The sequence below is a fragment of the Pelobates fuscus genome, chromosome 3 (assembly GCF_036172605.1).
Source record: "Pelobates fuscus isolate aPelFus1 chromosome 3, aPelFus1.pri, whole genome shotgun sequence".
NCBI lineage: Eukaryota > Metazoa > Chordata > Amphibia > Anura > Pelobatidae > Pelobates > Pelobates fuscus.
This window is the reverse complement of record NC_086319.1, coordinates 358,667,371-358,688,067: the sequence shown is the minus strand read 5'-3', so window position 1 is coordinate 358,688,067 and position 20,697 is coordinate 358,667,371. Positions and strand designations below refer to the sequence as shown.

Genomic DNA, 20,697 nt, shown 5'->3' with positions numbered 1-20,697 from the left:
TATACATTGCTTATGTTTGATGGGTTCTTAGTTCTCTTGCTTTTCTTTGCCGCTATATGGAGGTAGTAAAGAAAGATTAAGCAAAATATTTGCCTCCTGTACTTATTAAAATTAAGATTATTAGTACACTAAAGCTTCAGTTTGGACAAATTTCATAAATGTAAATGATTCAGTAAAACATAATTCAGACTAACCAAATAGTGCCAAAGTTGACCAATCAGTCTAATAAAAAATAAATAAATATTATGTACAGATCATATGAGAGAAGTAGCCAAAAGAGGGGGAAAGAGGAGAAACAGTAAAAATCTATACTTCTTTATAAATATGTTAGATATTTATTAAATATATAGATTGTTTTGCTGCTCCTCCTTTTTACCCTCTCTTGGTAACTTCTCACTGTGAATAACATCAACATTTAGTGGCTGTCCCTTAACCATTAATTATAGGGGGGGGAGATGTATCAATCAGCCCTTTTCCATTAGAAGAAAACTATAGGGTCATGAATGCAAACATGTATTCCTGACCCTATAGTGTTAGAAACACCATCTAGCCCCCCCTCTCCCCTGCCTTGCCCTCCCTAAATACTGTATAGCAAAACCTTATTTGCATCCCTGAATGCTGCTGGCTCTGCCTCTGATCCGCCTGCTTGACTGACATCATCAGAAGTGTTGAACAAAAGTCAATCACAATTCTTTCCCATATGATTGGCTGAGACTGTTAAAGAGGCAGATCAGGGGCCAATCAGCATCTTCTCATAGATATGCATTGAATTAATGCATCTCTATGTGGAAAGTTCAGTGCCTCAATGCAGAGGGTGGAGAAACTGAATGGCACTGCCACAGGAAGCACCTCTAGTAGCTATATGAGGTGCGGTCAGTGGAGGTATCCCTCGGTCACACCTCATATGACTCCCACTATGGCACCTCTCCTGCAATTGTCAAAAATACTTCTCTAGCAACCTACTTCATTGCTGTTACTTACACCTTTTGTGTCACTATACCCCACTCCCTCTAGCTCATTGAGCAGGGCCCTCAAAACCCTCTGTTCCTGTGCATCCATTTGTCTGGTTACAATTACGTGTCTGTTAGTCCACCCATTGTAAAGCGCTACGGAATTTGCTGGCACTATATAAATAATAAAATAATAATAATAATAATGATAATAATAACAAGTTGTACATATAGATGGTACTAATTTAATTTTCTCCAAACATAGCAGGCTAACCTAAACACATGCAAAATGCCCACAGAGCCATTGGAGGACAATATAGCCCTGATTAGGATGTCTGGCAACACCTGGCATAATCCTTTTACATACGGTTCATGTGAATGATTACAAATATCAACAAGCTATGGCTCCACCACTAGTGCAGTGGAATGTGTGATTAAGCAGAATACTTACAGTGCATGAATAGGAGTCCCATGAGGATTGACAGTGTGAAAAACATGATGGTCAGAAGAAACAGCAGGACTGGCACGAGATTCACACCTTTTTTCTGCTTCTCATTACTCTGGAAACCTGAGAGACACAGCACATATATGTACACTTGCTACTGCTCTAAGGTAATATATTATATACAATTAGAACACAGCAAAAACTAATGCCACTACTGGATATCATACCCCTTAAGATGCCTCTACTGACAGGGCTGGGGAACAAGATTGTGGCGAACAGAACCTCACCACAGGCTTTTGGAGGGGCCTGCTTGCCAGCCTCCTGCCCCAGGACTATGGCCCCTGCAATAGACCTGTCTAAAATACTTTTAAAAGACTCTGTTTGTGCTATTGGGATTATAAGGTTCGATTACCGAACAACCGCACGAACCACCCTGGAGCTTGTTAAGCTTAATTGATACTTTGTAGCAATTTCCACCGCAGTGTTCTAAGTGTTCGTCTGGGTGGCCGCAAATCCTATGGCGGCCATCTTGTTTGCATGAACACAGGCAGCGGTGTTTGGTCGTTGAGTTCATGGAACTATTTTTGGACACTGAAACTCCTGAACACTGGTGCACTTCCATGTCTGGTACAGTGCTTGTGGTACTCGGTAAGCACTAAGGAAGGAGCAATTGGGGGGTGCCAGGCGGTCCACCACAAAGATGAACCCACACAATTGTCTGCGAATCCCAACTGCTCACAGGGAATCTAGGTAGGTATTCCAAATGAATTTATTAAAATAGTATGATACAAAATCTCATTAAAAAAAAATATGTGGCTAAAATAACACTCTCCTGTGCTCTGGCAAGCTATATGTCTTAGAATATTGGTAATACCACCTGAAAAATTTACATGTAGCATACCACAAGTTCCTAACTCCAAGTGTTCCATCTTTATCGCCCAGTGCAGTCCCCTGTGAAAATGATTTCACTCAATGTGCATTTATAGAACTGATAAATTAACACCTTTTTCTAAAATTAATTTTCAATGAATATATCTCTCTAAAACTTTTTATTTTTCCATTTTATCTCATATGGTAATTATTGCAGTGTTTTTCTCACCTATGTCATCTCTAAACGCAGCGTTCACAGCCGTGGAGGAAAAATTCAAACCTGAAACATTAAGACGATAAACATCACAGCACAGAGTGCTACTTTTTTACTTTCTCCACAGCATGTAGTAATATTGTAACATGGCAAATGACACAGTTTCTAACAATGACTGACAGGGAGATAAGATGGAGGCGTGCATTTGTAGAATAAAAAGGTATTTATTTCTACATCTAATTTCATTTTCCACACCTTACAAATACATATTTGCTAAATATATTGATAAATAAACATAATATTAAAAATCCTGGGAAGTGGCAGTTTCACTTTAAGTTATATTTCTTTATAATAAAAATACCCAAGGGCATAATTTTAAACCACATCATACACTATAACTTTTATAAATCTATTAGAGAGCAGAAAACTACTATTACTCTGTATTAAACATTTTCATCAAAACTTTTTTTATACCTATTCACATTCAACAAAATTACCAAGGGTAGTGATTACTGACCTCTGTTATCATATTCTCTAATTGTATAAAAGTCTTCTATAAAGAAACACGTGCTTCTTTTAAGAAGTACATTAAAAACCCTAAGAGTAAATTAATATCTGAAAGATATGTGTTCTGTGGCGTTAACTAGTATGTTAATTCCTTAAAGCGACACTATAGTCACCAGTGCAACTACATGTATTCCTGACCCTATAGTGTTAACACGACCATCTAGCCCCCGTGGGCCCCTCATGCCTCCGTAAATATAGTAAAAATCTTACTGTATTCAAGCCAGAAGCTGTAAATCTGCATGCTGTTAGACTCAGGAAAAACAAGCAGTCTGCTGACATGTGATAGCCTGATCCAATCACAGTGCTTCCTCATAGGATTGGCTGAGACTGACAAGGAGGCAGAGCCAGCATGATTCAAACACAGCCCTGGCCAATCAGCATCTCCTCATAGAGATGAATTTAAGCAATGAATCTCTATGAGGAAAGTTCAGTGTCTGCATGCAGTGGGAAGAGATACTGAATCACAGGATTCTCGTGCACAGCAGATCTGAGTGGATAGAGGCATATTATTTCTCCATCAACTCAGAAGTCCCTCTAGTTCACTCTAAATGACTGCAACTGGAGGTGTTCCTAGCTTTCAATGTAAACACTGTATTTTCTCAGAAAATACAGTGTTCACGTGAGAAAGACTGCAGGGGCTATAGTTCTCACCTGAACAACCTCATTAAGCTGAAGTTGTTCAGGTGATTATAGTGTCCTTTTTTTCGGATCAGATGTTCGGTGGTTTTCCAAAGCTCATTTACTGTATCGCAAGACCACCATGCATGCGACATAGTGCCTACGTGTGAATTACATCGCCAGCATATGTCCGTTGTGGTAGGGTATATGGAATGTAGACGGGAAGGTACCATGTACCACATATAAAGTATTTTACGTGATGTCTCGAAGTGGGCAGCGCAGGTGGTTAGTCCTTTGTGTGCCTTGAAGATTTTCTCCCATTCTTGTGGACTTATTTGCCCTTGGAGATCTTCTTGCCAGTCTCTCATGAACTTCCAGTCAGCGTCTAATTTGGGGTTCGCTAGATGGTAATAGCAACCTGGGAGCATTTGACTATAGTGTCCTTTTAACTATTTCCAAAATGTTGGTTAAAATAGTAGAGACTGAATATATAATTGGCAAAAGTTGCTAAATAATAAGATTTTAAATGTACAGTGTAATCAGTCTTGCACTCCAACCTTGCTCCCTTAGTGGGTTCAGCCTGGTGCTTAGCAACACATAACATAGAAATATTTTAAAAAGTCAGCACTCCACAGCCTAAATCCAGGTTGACACAACGAAGCACCATGGGCCATACAGCCCATAATGATACTCAACCGACTAACTCGACCATGTACAACCACAGCCAGAGCCAAGGGAGATTCCCCTGCTCGGCACCTACAGATGAATAATCAGCATTTAACCGACCTATGGATACGACCCGACTCAATATGACTCTATGCATGTTGTAGCACTTCATCCTGTATTATCTCAGTTTGTGTAAAGAATAAATGGAAATGATGATCGAGTAAAATGCCGAAAAACTGTATCCCCCACTAACTTACCCTTTTTACTTCTGTACCCACTCACGTTTTCAAAAATTAATAAAATACAAATTTGAAAAAAAAAAGGTCAGCACTCTTGTAAACAAAATTCTTCTTTATTCCAGTATTAATCCATCATAGTCAACGTTTCAGTTCAGGATCTGAACTTACCTTAGGATATGTCCTAGAATGCTGGGCTTTATAAGTATATATAAAATTTCATACCCAAACTTTTAGCTAAAATCTTACTATTTAGAAACTTTTGGTATTATTCAGAAATTGGCTTAAATTCAGAATTTTATATACCGTATTATGTACAAAAAATATATATATATATATTCTACATAAAATGGTAAACAATTTTTTTATATATATATATATATATATTAAATATTTGATATAAAATATCAAATATATGAAACATGTATCTGACATGCAGCTATAAACCCGACTGTAGAGATGCCTTTGTGGGTTAATATTCATGGCAACAATTCTAAAAGGTGAGGGGGGGAATGACTAAAAAATAATAAAATAGCAAAAATTCTTACATAATTTGCCAAAAATAAAGTAAAGTAAATTCATACCTATCCAGTAAAAGGAAGAATTAGATAAAATAAATAACAAATCAATACTAATACCAGTTTAGTCAAAAAGTGCCACTAATAATACTGACAATAACCTGTCTACAAATTATAAAAACAGCAATAAAAACAAAGAATATGCGTAATAGCTGAACAAAGCAACACAGTTACAATATACAACAACACTGTAACTGTGTTAAAGTTTATTTCCCAGAATGATCAGTTCATTAAAACCTCACGAAGTCTGATTGTCAGGATTCTATCCTGACAACCAAGAAATTGCTTTATTTCATTGCTGCAATTCCTGTTTCTCGCCTCTAGTGGCCTCCCTAGCCACTAGTCAATCCTCAGTTACTCTCACCTGCCTCATATAATCTTCCAAGTCTGCTATAAAAGGCCACACCCAACTCTTCACATGGCTTTTACATTGAAGTCAGTGTTCTGCCTGAAAACATCGTGATCCTCTATGGAGACTCCGTGTGTCCCGTTGCCGGAATCCTCCTGAAACTCTTATCTTCAACTTCTGCAACTCTGCAAAATCCTGTAAGCAACCTGTACCATATTATACTGGACTCTACTTACCTGTCTCAACTGCTGCAACTCTGCTTAATCCTTTAAGCAACTTGTACTATATTACACTGAAAGTACTTACCAGCTTTAACCATTTCAACCCTGTATCATCCTGAACCTGGCTGCAGTGTGACATTCTACAGATAACTAAACTACTTGGGAATAACGTCAAACCTACTTGTATATAAAAGACTTTATTCATTTACTTCAAGATATCCTGTTTGGAGCATATTGCCTTTATTCTGTTTTAACTCTCAAAGTATTCTTTTTGTGGCATGTTGCCTTAATTCTTGCTTTCAAGTAAATTGTTATGCCTAAAAAGACAAATAGAGTTTCAACCAATAACCCTGGCAATTGTCTCCTCTCTGACCAGCTCAAGAACATGACACTGATAACTCTCCAGTATAAGGACAAATAATGAATCCTGTGACCCGGTGTGACTCCTTTCGAGGAAGCTTTCTAAATCCTCCCGTATCAGTATACCTGATGCCATCAAAGTAAAGTGTCCTTATAACGCCATGTTATACAGAAATGGAACAATTTACCAAACTGAAGCTCCACGTTATCCAAACATTGCTAAAGAGTTGCTTTACGCACATCCACTAAGTAGCATAAATCCCTCTGGTTCATTTTTCATCAGTATGGCAGGTCAACTAGTTTTGCCTTCCAAAAAAGACCAAAGGCAAATGACATTCCTTGACTAAGGAGCTTGATTTATGACATGCCAATTGATTAATTAAACAGAAAATTTAAAATCCCCAGCCTTCTTCACAGCAAAAACAATAAGAAAATAAAGTTTTACATTTTCACATAAAAGGAAAAAAACAACTCATTGATCCTATACAATACAAGCCTTATGAATTTAAGATTGAAAAAGAATATATATATATATATATATATATATATATATATCCAAAAAGGCAACGTTCACTGTCTTTTATAAAATAATCTTCAACCTGGTGCAACCGTGAACTGCTTTAAAACAAAGACAAGAAAATTTGCACTCAAGGAATTTCTTATAATAATAATAATTAATAATCTTAAAATATCTTAAAACCATGGTCTTGATAAAGTGAGCATATTGCACAAAAGCATAGATTATGCTGTTATCACGTAAAGACTAACTTTTTTCACTATAGGTTATTATATAATATATAGTTATATATTATATTACTATTTAAAATTTTGTTTATAAAGAATTGAGATTTTTAGTATTGCAGTGATCTCATTTTTTTTCTGGTTGGAGTCAAAAATGTTTTTTCATATTTTACTTTTACAATCATTGCCATGAATATTAACCAACAAAGGCGTCTTTATTTCTGGTATATTGTGTAAAACATTTTACTATAACTATTATTTTAATTTTTTAAGCATCCCCCATCCATCGTATTATAATAATTTCTATGGTATAGATTGGCTTGTTTTTTTAGGTGCAGGCAGCATTGCATTTTTAACTGGCTACACGCAATTTTTAAATAATTTCAATTGTTACAATGCCTGGCAACATTTCAGTTATGGATGTAGATAAGAGTTGAGAGCTCTGGGAAAACTACAATGAGTTCTTGTAGGCTGCAATAACAGCCTGCAGCACCCTATATAGCACAGATACTTAGTCTATCTATACTATGTCATAAACAGGGTATTTGAGCATATGAATTTATTTTTTATTTCACACCAAATATGGGCTTGTTTACTATCTTTTTGCTATTTTTTTCTGGCCTGTGGCTACTGTTTGTGATGGCTGGCTACTGACTGCAAAAATGTGCATTACCGGCAAAAGAAAAGTTACTGACAGCCTCTACTGAAATACAGACACTAAGTAGCAGCTCTCGTTATTGTCTATGGGTTCTTACTGTACTCAGCACTACTCAGTAAGACCTGCAATAAACCACAAATATGTAAAACCAGTCTCTGACCTGATGTGAAGATGCTAACATCTAATATCCTATACATACTATTGAAAAGTATAGTTCCAGTTGTTGTTAATAGCGACAGCAGCAATTTATCGACAAAATCTAAACATGCCCATTTTGTGACGACAAAATTTTTTTTCGACACAATATTTTTAACAATGATGAGGAATTAAAAGTGAGCTTAAACCTCACAGTAACTGATACAAAAACACAACAACTTGGTAGTTGTGAAAGGATTTAAAGGAAGAGTACATTTTGGATGTCTGTATGTATATTATCACTTATCATCACTATTAAAGTATTAATTGCATTTATTAATATCATTTTAAATGTTCTCTATTTTTATCTAATATTGCATACATTTCAGGCAGAAATATTGCGTGGAAAAATGTCTGTTTTTCAACATTCCTGTAGCTAGATGTAAAGCTTGACTGGAAATCTCATCATCCTTAGACACCAATAACTCATAATTCTCATGGTTTAATAATTAATTAATTAATTCCTTCCTTCCCTCCTAGTGTTTAAGTTTTATGTATTTTCTTTAGAGCAACTCACCAAATGTTGGCGGTTGAAATCTGGGGGTTTCCTGCATATCCATCCCTAAAGAAACATGAAATAAATAAATAGGTGAGATAAACAGACAGGCATCTTCATGAAGTCCATTAGACATTTGCCAAAAACCTATAAAACAATATATAGATTAGAAACATGAACTGAGCTCCCCCAGAATTGTCACAATGGCACAGGGACATTTTCCATGTACCTAATGAGTAGAGAATTCCTGCACAATAGCATTACATTGACCCTTAAATAGTGTAAAAAATGAAGTGCTTAATTGTATAAAAGCACACAATTTCTAATATGTGGAAACACCACTTCTATATAAGTTTGGAAGGCACAACTTTTCAAATAAAAGCCTTCACATGCAAGCATTATTTTATATATAGTGAATACTTCTAAATCTAGCAGGCACAAATTATTCAGAAAAAAACCTTTAAGCTCCAGAATATGGCACATAAAAATAAAAAGATAAAACCAGATAATAGTGCAGATGGCCTCAAATATATAGCCAATATATATGGGTCATTAGTTGAATCACCATTCTAGCACAGTTTATAACCTGGATTAATTTGTCCTAAACCGATTTGTTCTATGGAACCTCAACCATCATATTATTTATATTTGCATGCCATTTCGCTGATGATTACACATGTGTACAAAGGCCTATCTGCCACCCAGGGAGACGCCGTGCTCTAGAAACCCCTGAAATTGTATAGCAAGTAGTGGAGTATCTGATGGGACATAAGGTTTAGAGTTGCACTTAGGGCATGGTATATGGCTGGTTTTAGGAGGAGCTTAAGTCATTATATGTAGGAGGGGCCATGAAATGTAATATTAACCTAAAGCCCATGCTCAATTTACCATCTGACAATGGCCCTGGTACCATGTTAATTGGCTCTCCACATGGGAGTACAAATACATTTGAATCCTTTAACCTCTGCAAGATAATGCTGCAACCCATGTTAAGTGCTGCACATTAATAATGCCTGGAGAGAGATAAGAATAACTAGTAGGGAAGAAATGACACAGAGACATGGTTGTTTTATAAAGAGTCTTAGCTTGGAATGAAAGAAGGGAAGGAAATATGGCACATGGGGACATATTTGGGAAGGAATGATACAAACACACCTTTCAGAATTCCTTGCCTGGAGTTCCCACATAAATGAAGTGTTCGCAGACACAAAGTGTCTTCAATGTGGGCAGTTTAACTATTAATGGGACAAAAATGACTGTAAAGAGATACTTCCCCAAAGCAGAAAAAAAAAGCAGAACATGACATTGTATGGGCGAAGCTAAATATCACATCCCCCAATACGCACATACATTCAAACTGAGAAGAAGACAACTCTTGGTGAAAACTGTCATGTTGCAAACTATTGAATGAATAGAATGAATAGAACTTATAGAACGAAAGAATGAATGCAGGGAGATATGATGGGCAATGGAGAAAAAATCCAAATAACTATATTGGGGTGGAGCATGGAAATAAAAAGTATTCAGACATTGGGAGAGCGGCTAATAAGGGTATTCTAATTGTGCATGAACCTGGTCAGACAAAGAGCAGACCAAAACCTAAATGCAAGACTTAGTGTTTATATTTACCTTTGTTGGAAACTGTACATACTGATTGGGGCACCTTAGGAGGTAGAACTTCACCTAAAACATATAAAGTTGCAAAAAGTAAACATAACATACGCTACGCATGCATTTGTCACTATCTATACCAAAACAAAAATATGAAGCACATTCTTTTGATGCACTTTTCATGTTTCTAAGCAATTATTGGGGTTCGGTGGTGTTAAATGACATAGAAACACCCACAGAAACACAAAGGTGAGGTTATATTTCAAATCTAATTTATTACTTTAAAGCTTAATTGTAACCATAAACACACCGTTAGCATGTTTAAAAATGACAATGAAGAGGTGCAAAGTCTAAATGACACAAGAGACCTTGCTTACTTTTATAACAGTGATACAGAAATGTATCTTTCTTAACAAATTAAATATCAATCCGAAATGTAACTGACCAATCGCATTAGATGTGGTTCACACCCAAAATAAATACGTTACGTTTTAATGGAAGATCAAACTTCAAATTGGACGACTGGTTCCCTTTTTTCTCCCTTACGGGCACAGTTGGTGCCTTGTCAGCACTCATATTTTCATAATCATCACCATCATCTTCATCAAAATCCAGGCTGGATTCTGAGTAGGCAAAAAATAAAACATACACATGGTTATTTAAGTCAAAATTCTTAGTAAATTCACATTTCCGATTTAAGGTCAAAACAGCGAACTGGAAAAATACTCCAGTTTAGCTATTGTGGCCTTAAATTTGAAATTCCCAGATATTAGTTCCAAAAGAAGCGAAGAGAGGGACAATGTCATATATATTCTCAAGCAGTAATCTAAAACATTACTTTTATTAAAGAAAGCTTAGGACAGGGTGTTAAATATTCTACAAAATGCAAGCATGGCTCCATACACCACACTGAATAAGAAGAAATTGAAATAAAAGTAAAATGGTTTAAAACATCAGGGCCTGGTAAGATCTCTGGGAATGGTCATTACAAAAATGACATCTTAATAGAGGACATGTTAATGTTTAGCAAAAAAAAAAATCCCAAAGTCTTTTTAGTCTCTGTTGGGCTGACTTACGGCAGTTTATTCGCTGAACAGTGTGACTTGAACGCCCAACTGCAAACTCTCAGGCTGAAATAGCCAAGAGCCTGCAGTGGACCTGGAGGTTTCTTCCAAATTGTTATTTTGCCAAAAATTTAGATTTCAATTTATCAAAGAGAATTTTTTTTTTTACAAAAACATTGATAATGAGTTAATATATTCCATATTACATATATTTTATAAAAATTAACCCCCCCAAAAAAAAGCAGGTACAATTTGACAAAATAATGTGTCATAATCTACAAATTGTAATGGCAATTCAATATTAAAAACTACAGAGTCCCTCTGTCTGGGAGATGCTTATGTACAGTGGTACCTCGATTTACAAAATTAATGCGTTCCTTGGGACGTTTTGTAAACCGAAACGTGGTTTCCCTTAGGAATGCATTGAAAACCAATTACTCTGTTCCGGAGGCCAGAGAAAGGTCAAAATGAGCTGGCATGGAAACCAACTCACAATACAGAACACACAATAAAAGGCATGCGAACGACGAAGCTTAGCTCACTACCTTTCCACCACTTGAGAAATGCACCAAAAAAGTTAAAAAAAAGTCCCAAAACTGCTGGAAAAAAATTCCAGAATGGCTCCAAAACTCGATGCAAAAACCGCTCCAACACCTCCAAACTCGACACCACGTGCTACCCACAGACTACAGCGTGCATGGGGGCGGCGCTATAAACCTCCCAGGCGCAATGCATCCTTGAGAAACTTGCTTTGTATTTCGAACATGCTTTGCATTATTTTCAATGGATTTTCATTTGTAAACTGAAAGTTATGTTAATTGGGGGGTTTGTAAACCAAGGTACCACTGTACTTACTGATATCTGTAAGTACTAAGCAGTAGATGGTAGAGAAATTGGACCTTATATTTAAATACCTGGTAAAGAAAATAGAGACTTTCTCACTGCTCAGCTTGTGCTGCTACCCTAAAGCTCAGTGTACTTAGGAGACACTGTACCCTTAGACCATGGCAACTACAGTTTTCCTAAGCTGCAATGTCATTATCCTTTGTCTATTACTATATTATTTTGTTTATTGTTAGTCCCAATCATGTGGTTTACTTACCTTTACCCATCTTATTCCGAGATGCCATATAAAAGTTCTGCATGTCTTCTCCGTAAGTTTCTCGGGTTTCTCATTAATTGTAAGCCTGATCTTTCTACTTGCTTTACTGTTTTGTTGTACTCGGTTAAAACACATGTACAACATTTACCCTCTGCCAACCTCCTCCTCTTTCCTGTATGGAGGAGGAGACTGATACAGAACATGAATATTCAGCCCCATAGGGAATAGCTGAATATATCCTGTAGCCCACACTAAAGTGAAGAATAACTCACCCTAAACACAAATTGTCAATATTAAATGTAGACTTTTTTTGGCATCTACGGTATAGTCGAAAGTAGGTCCTCCAAGCTTGACCTATGGCATTGACTTTGGCCAAACTAAATAAACTGGACTTCTGTATGTGAGTATTATAGCCAAATTGTCTTCTGAGTACAGGTTAAACATAGAAATGTGCCAACACATTAACAGAAAAGAGAACTATAGTAAGAGTATAAAGGTTTCGTTCTTTTCTTGCAAGGTGTGAGCTAACATGCATAGCAGAAAGTCTGAGTAAACATACCCAGAACAAACACTAGTTTAGAAATTAAACATTTAAAGTCCATTATCTAGAGATTATGCCCATAGGAGTGTGTGAATTAATGTATGCATTTATTGGCCACTTTGGTCTCGATTTAATTCTTTTGGATAAACTTTTCAAATTGTTATGATCTGTTTGAAAACATTTTCAAATAATTAATCTAACAAAGTCACCATTAAAGGGATGCTATAGTCACCAGAACAACTACAGCTTATTGAATTTGTTCTGGTGAGTAGAATCATTACTGTAGCGGAGAGGTACTATAATCCACAGTATCTCTGCTGGTAGACAGGAACAGCATACAATAAGCCAGGGGAAAAGCATACAATAATCCAGGTAGCGTTACAATAATCCCTTCCTCCCAAGAACTAGACAACACATAGTCTGGGAGTCAATTTAGGTTTTAATCACAGGTCACAGCATTTATATAGTTCCCCATATACGGGCTTTCCAAAGTGCCCTTGCAAGGGTTTTACAATAGTGGACTACATGGGAAACTTAAGTTACAGGGCTATTTCCCAGCATACATTTTTACAGAGATGAGTGATAAGAATATACTGATAATCACATTAAATTCTACAACTTTCAAAGTATTAGAGTAAATTAACGAATGACCTCTCGTTGAATAGCTGGGATCTGAGCGCACCAGCTGGGGAAATACCACTCAGATCCCTGCACATTCAGACGAACGCCATTCGAATGACCTGTTTTCCCGAACAACCATTGTAACAGTGGAATACATTGAGAGCGTTAATATATTGAACAAATTATTGTCTGGAAGTCCAGCGGTGTTCGTGTCGTTGAGTAGCCGATTTTAGTTCCAGGCACTCGACGACCAAACACCGCTGGGCTTGAGGGATCAAAGATGGCCGCCGCCACGTGTTCGGTATACGAACGGCGGCCACCCGGGAAACACATTAATGAAGGGTAGATACAATGTTGCAACCTTTAATGGGAGACACACGACCCCCTTTGTGTGGTCTCCCATTCCGTACTTTGTTCGTTTCACGAACAGTGTTGAAATTCACTGTTTGTGAAACTACCATATGAATGCTTGCGGCTTTCGTGCTGCTAGCATACGAATGCTCTCTAGCGCAGATTCAAAGCATACATAAACAAAGCATCATAATAAAGTCTATACATGAGTAGCCTGTAGGGCAACCCTTATACAGAAAATAGTCTTAAGTGGCTAGGTTTGCCACAATTACCTTCAGGCTTTTTGCTGTAAACACTGTCTTTTCAGAGAAAATGCAGTGTTTACATTACAGCCTAGTGATAACTTAACTGGCCACTTCTCAGATAGCTGTTAGAGATCCTTCCTGGGTCATGGCTGCCTAAAATGCATCCAAACATCCAGTGTATCCACCCTCTGCATGCAGACACTGAACTTTCCTCATAGACATTAATTGATTCAATTCATCTCTATGAGGAGATACTGATTGGCCAGGGCTGTGTTTGAATTGTGCTGGCTCTGCCCCTGATCTGCCTCTTTGTCAGTCTCAGCCAATCCTATGGGGAAGCATTGTGATTGGATCAGGCTACCACTTCTGCTGATGTTAGCAGGCAGTGGCAGGTCTAAAGGAAACAGGGACAAAGCAAGCAGCTCCAGACTTGAATACAAGTAAGATTTTACTATATTTAGGGAGAGGACCAGGGGGGCTAGATGGTGGTTTTAACCCTATATGGTCAGGAATACATGTTTGTGTTCCTGACCCTATAGTGCTCCTTTAAAGTCTATGGGAATTATTGTAGCTCTCCTCAATTGACCATTAAAATGTATGGGAATTGTTGTAAATAAATATTTTGATTTTTTTTTCTACTAGATTATGATCATTTGAAAGCTTATCCAAAATAATTAATTGAAAACCTTTGTTATTTACACCTGCTTGTTAAAGGAACACTATAGCATTAGGAATACAAACATGTATAGTGCCCCAGTTTAGCGATCTGCCCCCCTCTCAAATGCATGCAAAAGGTGAGATTTACTTACTTTTTCTAGATTGATGCACTGATTTCTCCATGACCACCCCACCTCCTTGATGATGATCTCAGTCAAGTCAATGCTTCTCCATAGGAAAACATTAGGAGGACAGTGCATATGAGCAGGAAAATTGCTGCACCGCACAAATCAAATGCTTCTTGACTTGGTTCTCAATACGGAAGCAGCTCTAGCAGCTGTCAGGAAGACATTGAGGTATGTAAGCCCTTCAATGGAAACACTGTAGTATTTACAGATTTATAACTACAGGCCCACTGCCCTCAGACCACCTCATTTGAGATTATGTGGCCCGGGTACCTTAGTGATCCTTTAATGCAAATCTCTAGTAAGCCAATCATGTGCAAAGCAGCCCCAAAGCATCACCGAGCCACCACTATGCATAACTACCGGCAGAGTGTTCTTTCAGCATATGCTTCATTCTTCTTCCACCAGACATGCTACGATCCATTGGGCTGAAAAGTTCCAGTTTTGTTTCACAAAAACATGCAGACCTGGTCAACAGCTTAAGTTGTTATAAATCACAAATCAGAATAGGGGAGGACATGTGATCTAAGTAACTGTGACGTTGGAATTATTGTTACAGCCTGATTAAAGTATCTCAGGAGCTGCTATTATCCTAAAATCCTCATGCACAACAGTCTTGTCTGGTCTTGTGGTTCAAAACACCTTGTTAATAAAAATGGTCAGAGGAGAATAGTCACACTGATTTTTGTTTGAACAATAGGAATCCATGGATCAGTCTTGTCTTGTCTTGAGTTCTGGTTGGTTAAGATGAGATGCAATGGAGTGAGTAATATTTTCTTGGCATACGACAGGCTGCCAAATACCATATGATTAGTGTTTAAAATGAATAGATTATTTTCTAAGCAGCTCATTGTAGTTAGCTGAACTTTTTCTTACTGTGAAGTCTATTTTCTAAGCTTTAACTTGTAGTGAATTGAAATAAGAAATGCTGAATTTCTCTAGAATTTGGAGTTTAGTGAATGAACACCTAGGTTGGAAAACCTTTCCAGATTTTCCTCACGTAGGTAAGCTACATAGACATATGTTTAGGGACACCCGACCATAACACCCACAGGAACTTTTATGACATTGCATTCTAAATACATTAATATTAATATGCAGCTGGTCCCCCTCTTTGCAGCTTTAATTCTTCCACTCTTATGGGAAGGCTTTCCACAAGACCATGTAATGTTTCTGTTGGAATATTTGCCCATTCATCCAGTAGAGTATTTGTGAGGTGAGGCACTGATATTGGACAAGAAGATCTGGCTTAAAATCTCTGTTACAGTTCAACCCAAATATGTTTCATGGGACTGAGATCAGGGCTCTGTGCAGGCCAGTCAAGTTCATCCATACCAAGCACATCTAACCATGTCTTTATGGACCTTGCTTTGTGCACTGGGGCACAGTCATGGTGGAATAGAAAAGGGCCTTCTCCAAACTGTTCCCACAAAGTTGAAAGCATAGCATTGTCCAAAATGTCCACGATATCCCTTTACTGGAAGTAAGGGGTCTAGCCCAATCCCTGAAACACAAACACAGCGCCATACCATTATCCCACCTCCACCAAACTTTACAGTTGGCACAATGCAGTCAGGCTTGTAATGTTCTCCCGTCATCCTCCAAACCCAGACTCACCCATCAGACTGCCAAACAGAGAAGCAGGATTCATCACTCCACAGAACACGTTTGCACTGCAGTGTACTTTATGCTACTCAATCCAAAGCTTGGCATTGTACTTGATGATGTGAGTTGCATGCAGCTGCTCAGCCACAGAAACCCATTCCATGAAGGTACTGCATGAATTCACTAAGCTCTTTAGAATGACCAATTTTTTTCACAAATGTTTGTAAATGCAGACTGCATGGCTAGGTGCTTGATTTTATACACCGGTGGCAATGGGTGTTGTGACTGTAGTCACCATCACTGATAATGGAAAATGGACTGTTTATGAGGGTCCCCAGATTGCTTCTGTGTTTTTGTCACCCTGCGCCCAATATAGCTACAGAGTGTGTATAATGTATTGATTATCCAGATTGTATGTGCCTTTCCCCCTCCCCCTTTTTCCTGTCTTATTGTTTTTCCAGAAAGGCATTGTTCAATTGTTCCAGGCACACTGCCAGACCAGTTAAAACCGACTACAAAAAAATGTTGAGATAGGCGCTCACTATCAATAAATATAGCAGCACTTCACCAACTTGGGGTTCCCTCACCCTTGTGACATATAAAGGAAATAAATAGATAAAAGAGGTGAGCAGTGCTAAAAATGAATTAAATATGGATATTGCTAAACACAGACAGCATTGGAGAGGAGGTGATGCAATCAAAAATCTGGGCAAAACAGAGATGGAATGGGCATACCTTCTGGATACTTTACATCCAAGCAGTTTAAACATAGAATTTGATTTAATAAATGTTTTTATACATTTTTCATGTCTTTTTAAATTAGTAGCTACATCCATCTCTAATTTTCCAAAAGTATACCTGTTTGACATTTTCGTATAGATATGCACATACATTATGTATTGTTGCATAATCATCAGAAATTGGGACAATGTTTTTTAAATACTTCATAGCTTTTAACGCTTATTATTTAATTCAAAATTGTATACATATAATTCTTATATATCCACTTTATACATTCCAATTTCTGTATCAACACGCATAAATGGTGATTTATTGCATGATTACCAATACACATAGGTGGTGATTTACTGTAAATAAAGGATGGCTATTATTACGGTATGTATGTTATCCTATGTTTCATTTAAGAAATCAACATATGTCCTGTGCATAGTCTCTTATTATTTCAGTGTATTTGTAAATATTAACATAAAGATTCTTCCTTCTGGCCTCTTTATTCATACATACACCAGACTGTTGTCCTTACCCAAAATTTCTTCCGGATAAGTTCCGTATACGTCACTTCCCAGTGGCGTCCAACAACCTTTCAACTTAGGAACCAGAATCCATGTAACTCACCTTCTGAAAAACAGCTTCGCAAACACTGGAACCAGCTAATGACAACTTGGGAACATTTAAATAGCCATCTTTCCATTGAATGACATCCACTTTTGAAAAAGCTTTGACGAAACGCGTCAATTGAGGATTTACTCCATTTATAGACTTGTTTTACTCTTTTATTTTATTTCTCATAGCGTGCTGTATGTTCAACATTTTAATACTTAAATAAAGTACTTTTCTAATTTACCAAGTCTGTGGAGTACTTACCTTTGCCCAGCTCCGGCTACTTATCCGGTTCCTGTATATATCCTTAGGTGGATATTGCTCCACCTAAAATTCTTCATACTAGAGCAGGTCCTTGCTCTAGGTTACGAAAATGGATAATATCCTTTTTAAATAGCTATTTCCATATATATACCAAACCATTAGAACTCTTTCTGTTTCTTTGCATTTGATGTCCATATCAACTTGAAATCAAGCTTGGCAGACCTCCAACCCATATCCATAGAGGTGGATTATTCCGTCCATGCCTTCTAAATAGAGCTGATATAGCTCTAAAAAGTGTGAGTGTGAGTTCTATTTATATTTATCCACTGTATTGCACCATCATTTGTCTCTTGTTTTCTCTTTAAGATATCTGAATTAGAAATTGGCCCTTTCCTCGTATCTATATTTAATTAATTTTTAGCACTGCTTACCTCTTTTATCTATTTATTTTGCAGTTAAAACTGACTGCCTGACACGCCTTTAAATGTATTATGTGGTCCTTATCCCTTGTTATTATCTGTCCCCACCCTTCCTTGTAATTACATTTCATACTGGTTGTAAGTTTTGTAATGGGATTGGTTGCTATTCCAAGTCCGTATTGTTATTGGTTGGCTTAGGATATGCAGTGTGATTGGTTACTATCCCAAGTCCATACTGCCATTGGGCACCACTGTAACCCTATTGTATGTAAATTAGGCTGTTGGGGTATAAATAGCTGCTCTGTTTTTAAGAAAGGTTGTTGTTCGCCCCTTCACTCTAGTGCTTGGGGAGGTAGGCGATAATCCTTACGGCAGCATTTCTTCCAACCTGAGAGTACTTAAGTGGAGATACTCGCTTGAAGTATTGGAGCTCCACTACAGGCGTGATTGAAACACAGAGTTGTGTCCTAATACTTTTGTCCATATAGTGTAAACAGTTGTAATGAAAGTGATTCAATCCCCATTGAAAATCAGGTTTATTGTCAAAATTTACAGACTTTTTTTTACCATAACAAGAGTTTGATGAGATTAACTGTTTTATTATGAATTTATTAAAGGAAACCTCTTTATTCATTGCTTGTGGTCACTTGTTATCAAGAGAGACACTCCAAACACCATAATCACCACCACAGCTGAATGTTGTGGTTATGGTGCCAATAAGCTGTCCATGCTATTTTTTTTCCCAATCTTAGGACAGATAGATGACACCTCTAACAATTTATATCAAAGTACTTGTACAATGTGAACACGCACTGCATGCTCAGGCTGTGCTAGGTAGCTTCCAGAATAAGCTGTTGTGGTTATGGAGGTTGGAGTCTTGGAGTGTTGCTTTAACCCCTTAAGGACACATGACATGTGTGACATGTCATGATTCCCTTTTATTCCAGAAGTTTGGTCCTTAAGGGGTTAAGGCTTTGTACAGCATGTGTTGTTTTCATAGAATTAGCCTTTAGTTAATGTGAAACCATTACATTGAGTAGGTGTTAGTTCTGTTTTCATTCACCCACTGATTGGTAATGGAATGTGTACTGGGGTGGGATATAGAGCAGAGGTACGTATAAGGTACATATAAGATACACTTACTTCCGTAGCTGGTATAGTCAGACATCAACATCTTACTTGGGCAGATTATTTCTGCAATGCTGTGAGGTCACATTCATCCTCATAATTGTATTTATTTATAAAATATTTTACCAGGAAAGATACGCCGAGATTTCTCTGGCTTTCAAGTATTTCCTGGGTCCACACACATTGTATCGTTACAACAGAGTACAATAAATTAGTGAAAAATACATCAACAATAGTAATACACAACACATATACAATATTTAACATAGAACAGGCACAACATATATAATTATGACATACATGCACACATGCATTCACACATTGTAAGCATCCATTCATACCTGGTGTTTGACAGTGTATGGCAGGCTGCACATCACATCTTTTTTAAAATAATTCTAAAAACATTTTGGAGTCCTCTTAGAATCCCTTTTTTGGTTGATTTACTATTTCTTATTTTTTGTTTGTTTGTTTGTTTATAGTGATGTTATACTTTTTATATTGCTATCAAAGAATATATAGACTATTTTATAGCACTACTCATCAACCCATAGTTTTATTTTAGCTGATACAAGAGTCCCTCTTTAAATAGTTTAGGGACTTTTTTGGATTTGTTTATGTATATTTTTTTGTTTCTGTATTGTTCTTTAACACATCAGATCGTACTTCCTTTTTCATACTCTACCCATAAGAAGGAGGGCAAATGTTTCCAGTAACAAATGCCCTTTCTTCTTAAGGCTTGAGTCTATTAGATGAGTTAAGCATATCTCTTGTTCTCGAAGTCAATAGATGAACTGCTATTCAAGTGTTAATTACTAATTACTCATTAAGCTAATCTCATATAATAGAACCTAGCTCCATTTTGTTTATTGTTCTATTTGACATTTTGATTACAGAAGTGTTTTAGGTAAGCTAGACATTTTATATGATATATTATCAGAGCAGCTCAAATGTTTAACGGGTCACCATAACAACTTTGCATTTGCATTGTAGTTTATGGTGCTAAAATTACCCTAAACCACCCTCCCTGCTGTGAGTGTCGTTTATCTGCAACAGTTTGTAAAAATTGCTATAGTTATAATTTAATCCCTTTTTTTGTTTTCACTTTCATGGCTGAGTGTGTATGCTGTATACATGGTGTGCAGGTTCGTCTGGTTATTCCTTTTTTTATTTTTTTATTTAGAGTTTCACCTCTGGTGGGGGCCCACACCGAGGTCAGGTAAATTTTATTTATATTTTTTAAATATATTTTTTGTTTTCTCTGGTTATTATCTTTATTGTGTATTATGTCCATCTACCTATAGGCAAATATTGTGGACATATATTAATATTTTTATTGTTTACAGTGTCTATCTGTTTATATACTGTCTTTGGTATATTTGCTACTCATTATATCAACTGT

At 37.0% G+C, this 20,697-nt stretch overlaps 1 protein-coding gene across 1 annotated transcript in view; it reads right to left on the bottom strand.

Moving 5' to 3' along the window:
- The window catches only part of LOC134601828 (C-type lectin domain family 4 member M-like), a 53,262-nt gene extending 41,223 nt beyond the window's left edge, over positions 1-12,039 (bottom strand). The window contains exons 1-5 of the mRNA XM_063446328.1: positions 11,942-12,039; positions 10,264-10,398; positions 9,794-9,847; positions 2,495-2,545; positions 1,402-1,518 (exon numbers count right to left, since the gene is read on the bottom strand). Of these exons, the coding sequence (XP_063302398.1) occupies positions 1,402-1,518; positions 2,495-2,545; positions 9,794-9,847; positions 10,264-10,398; positions 11,942-11,984 (400 nt within the window). The 5' untranslated portion in view covers positions 11,985-12,039. The remainder of the gene's footprint in view (positions 1-1,401; positions 1,519-2,494; positions 2,546-9,793; positions 9,848-10,263; positions 10,399-11,941) is intronic.
- Positions 12,040-20,697: the final 8,658 nt, after the last annotated feature.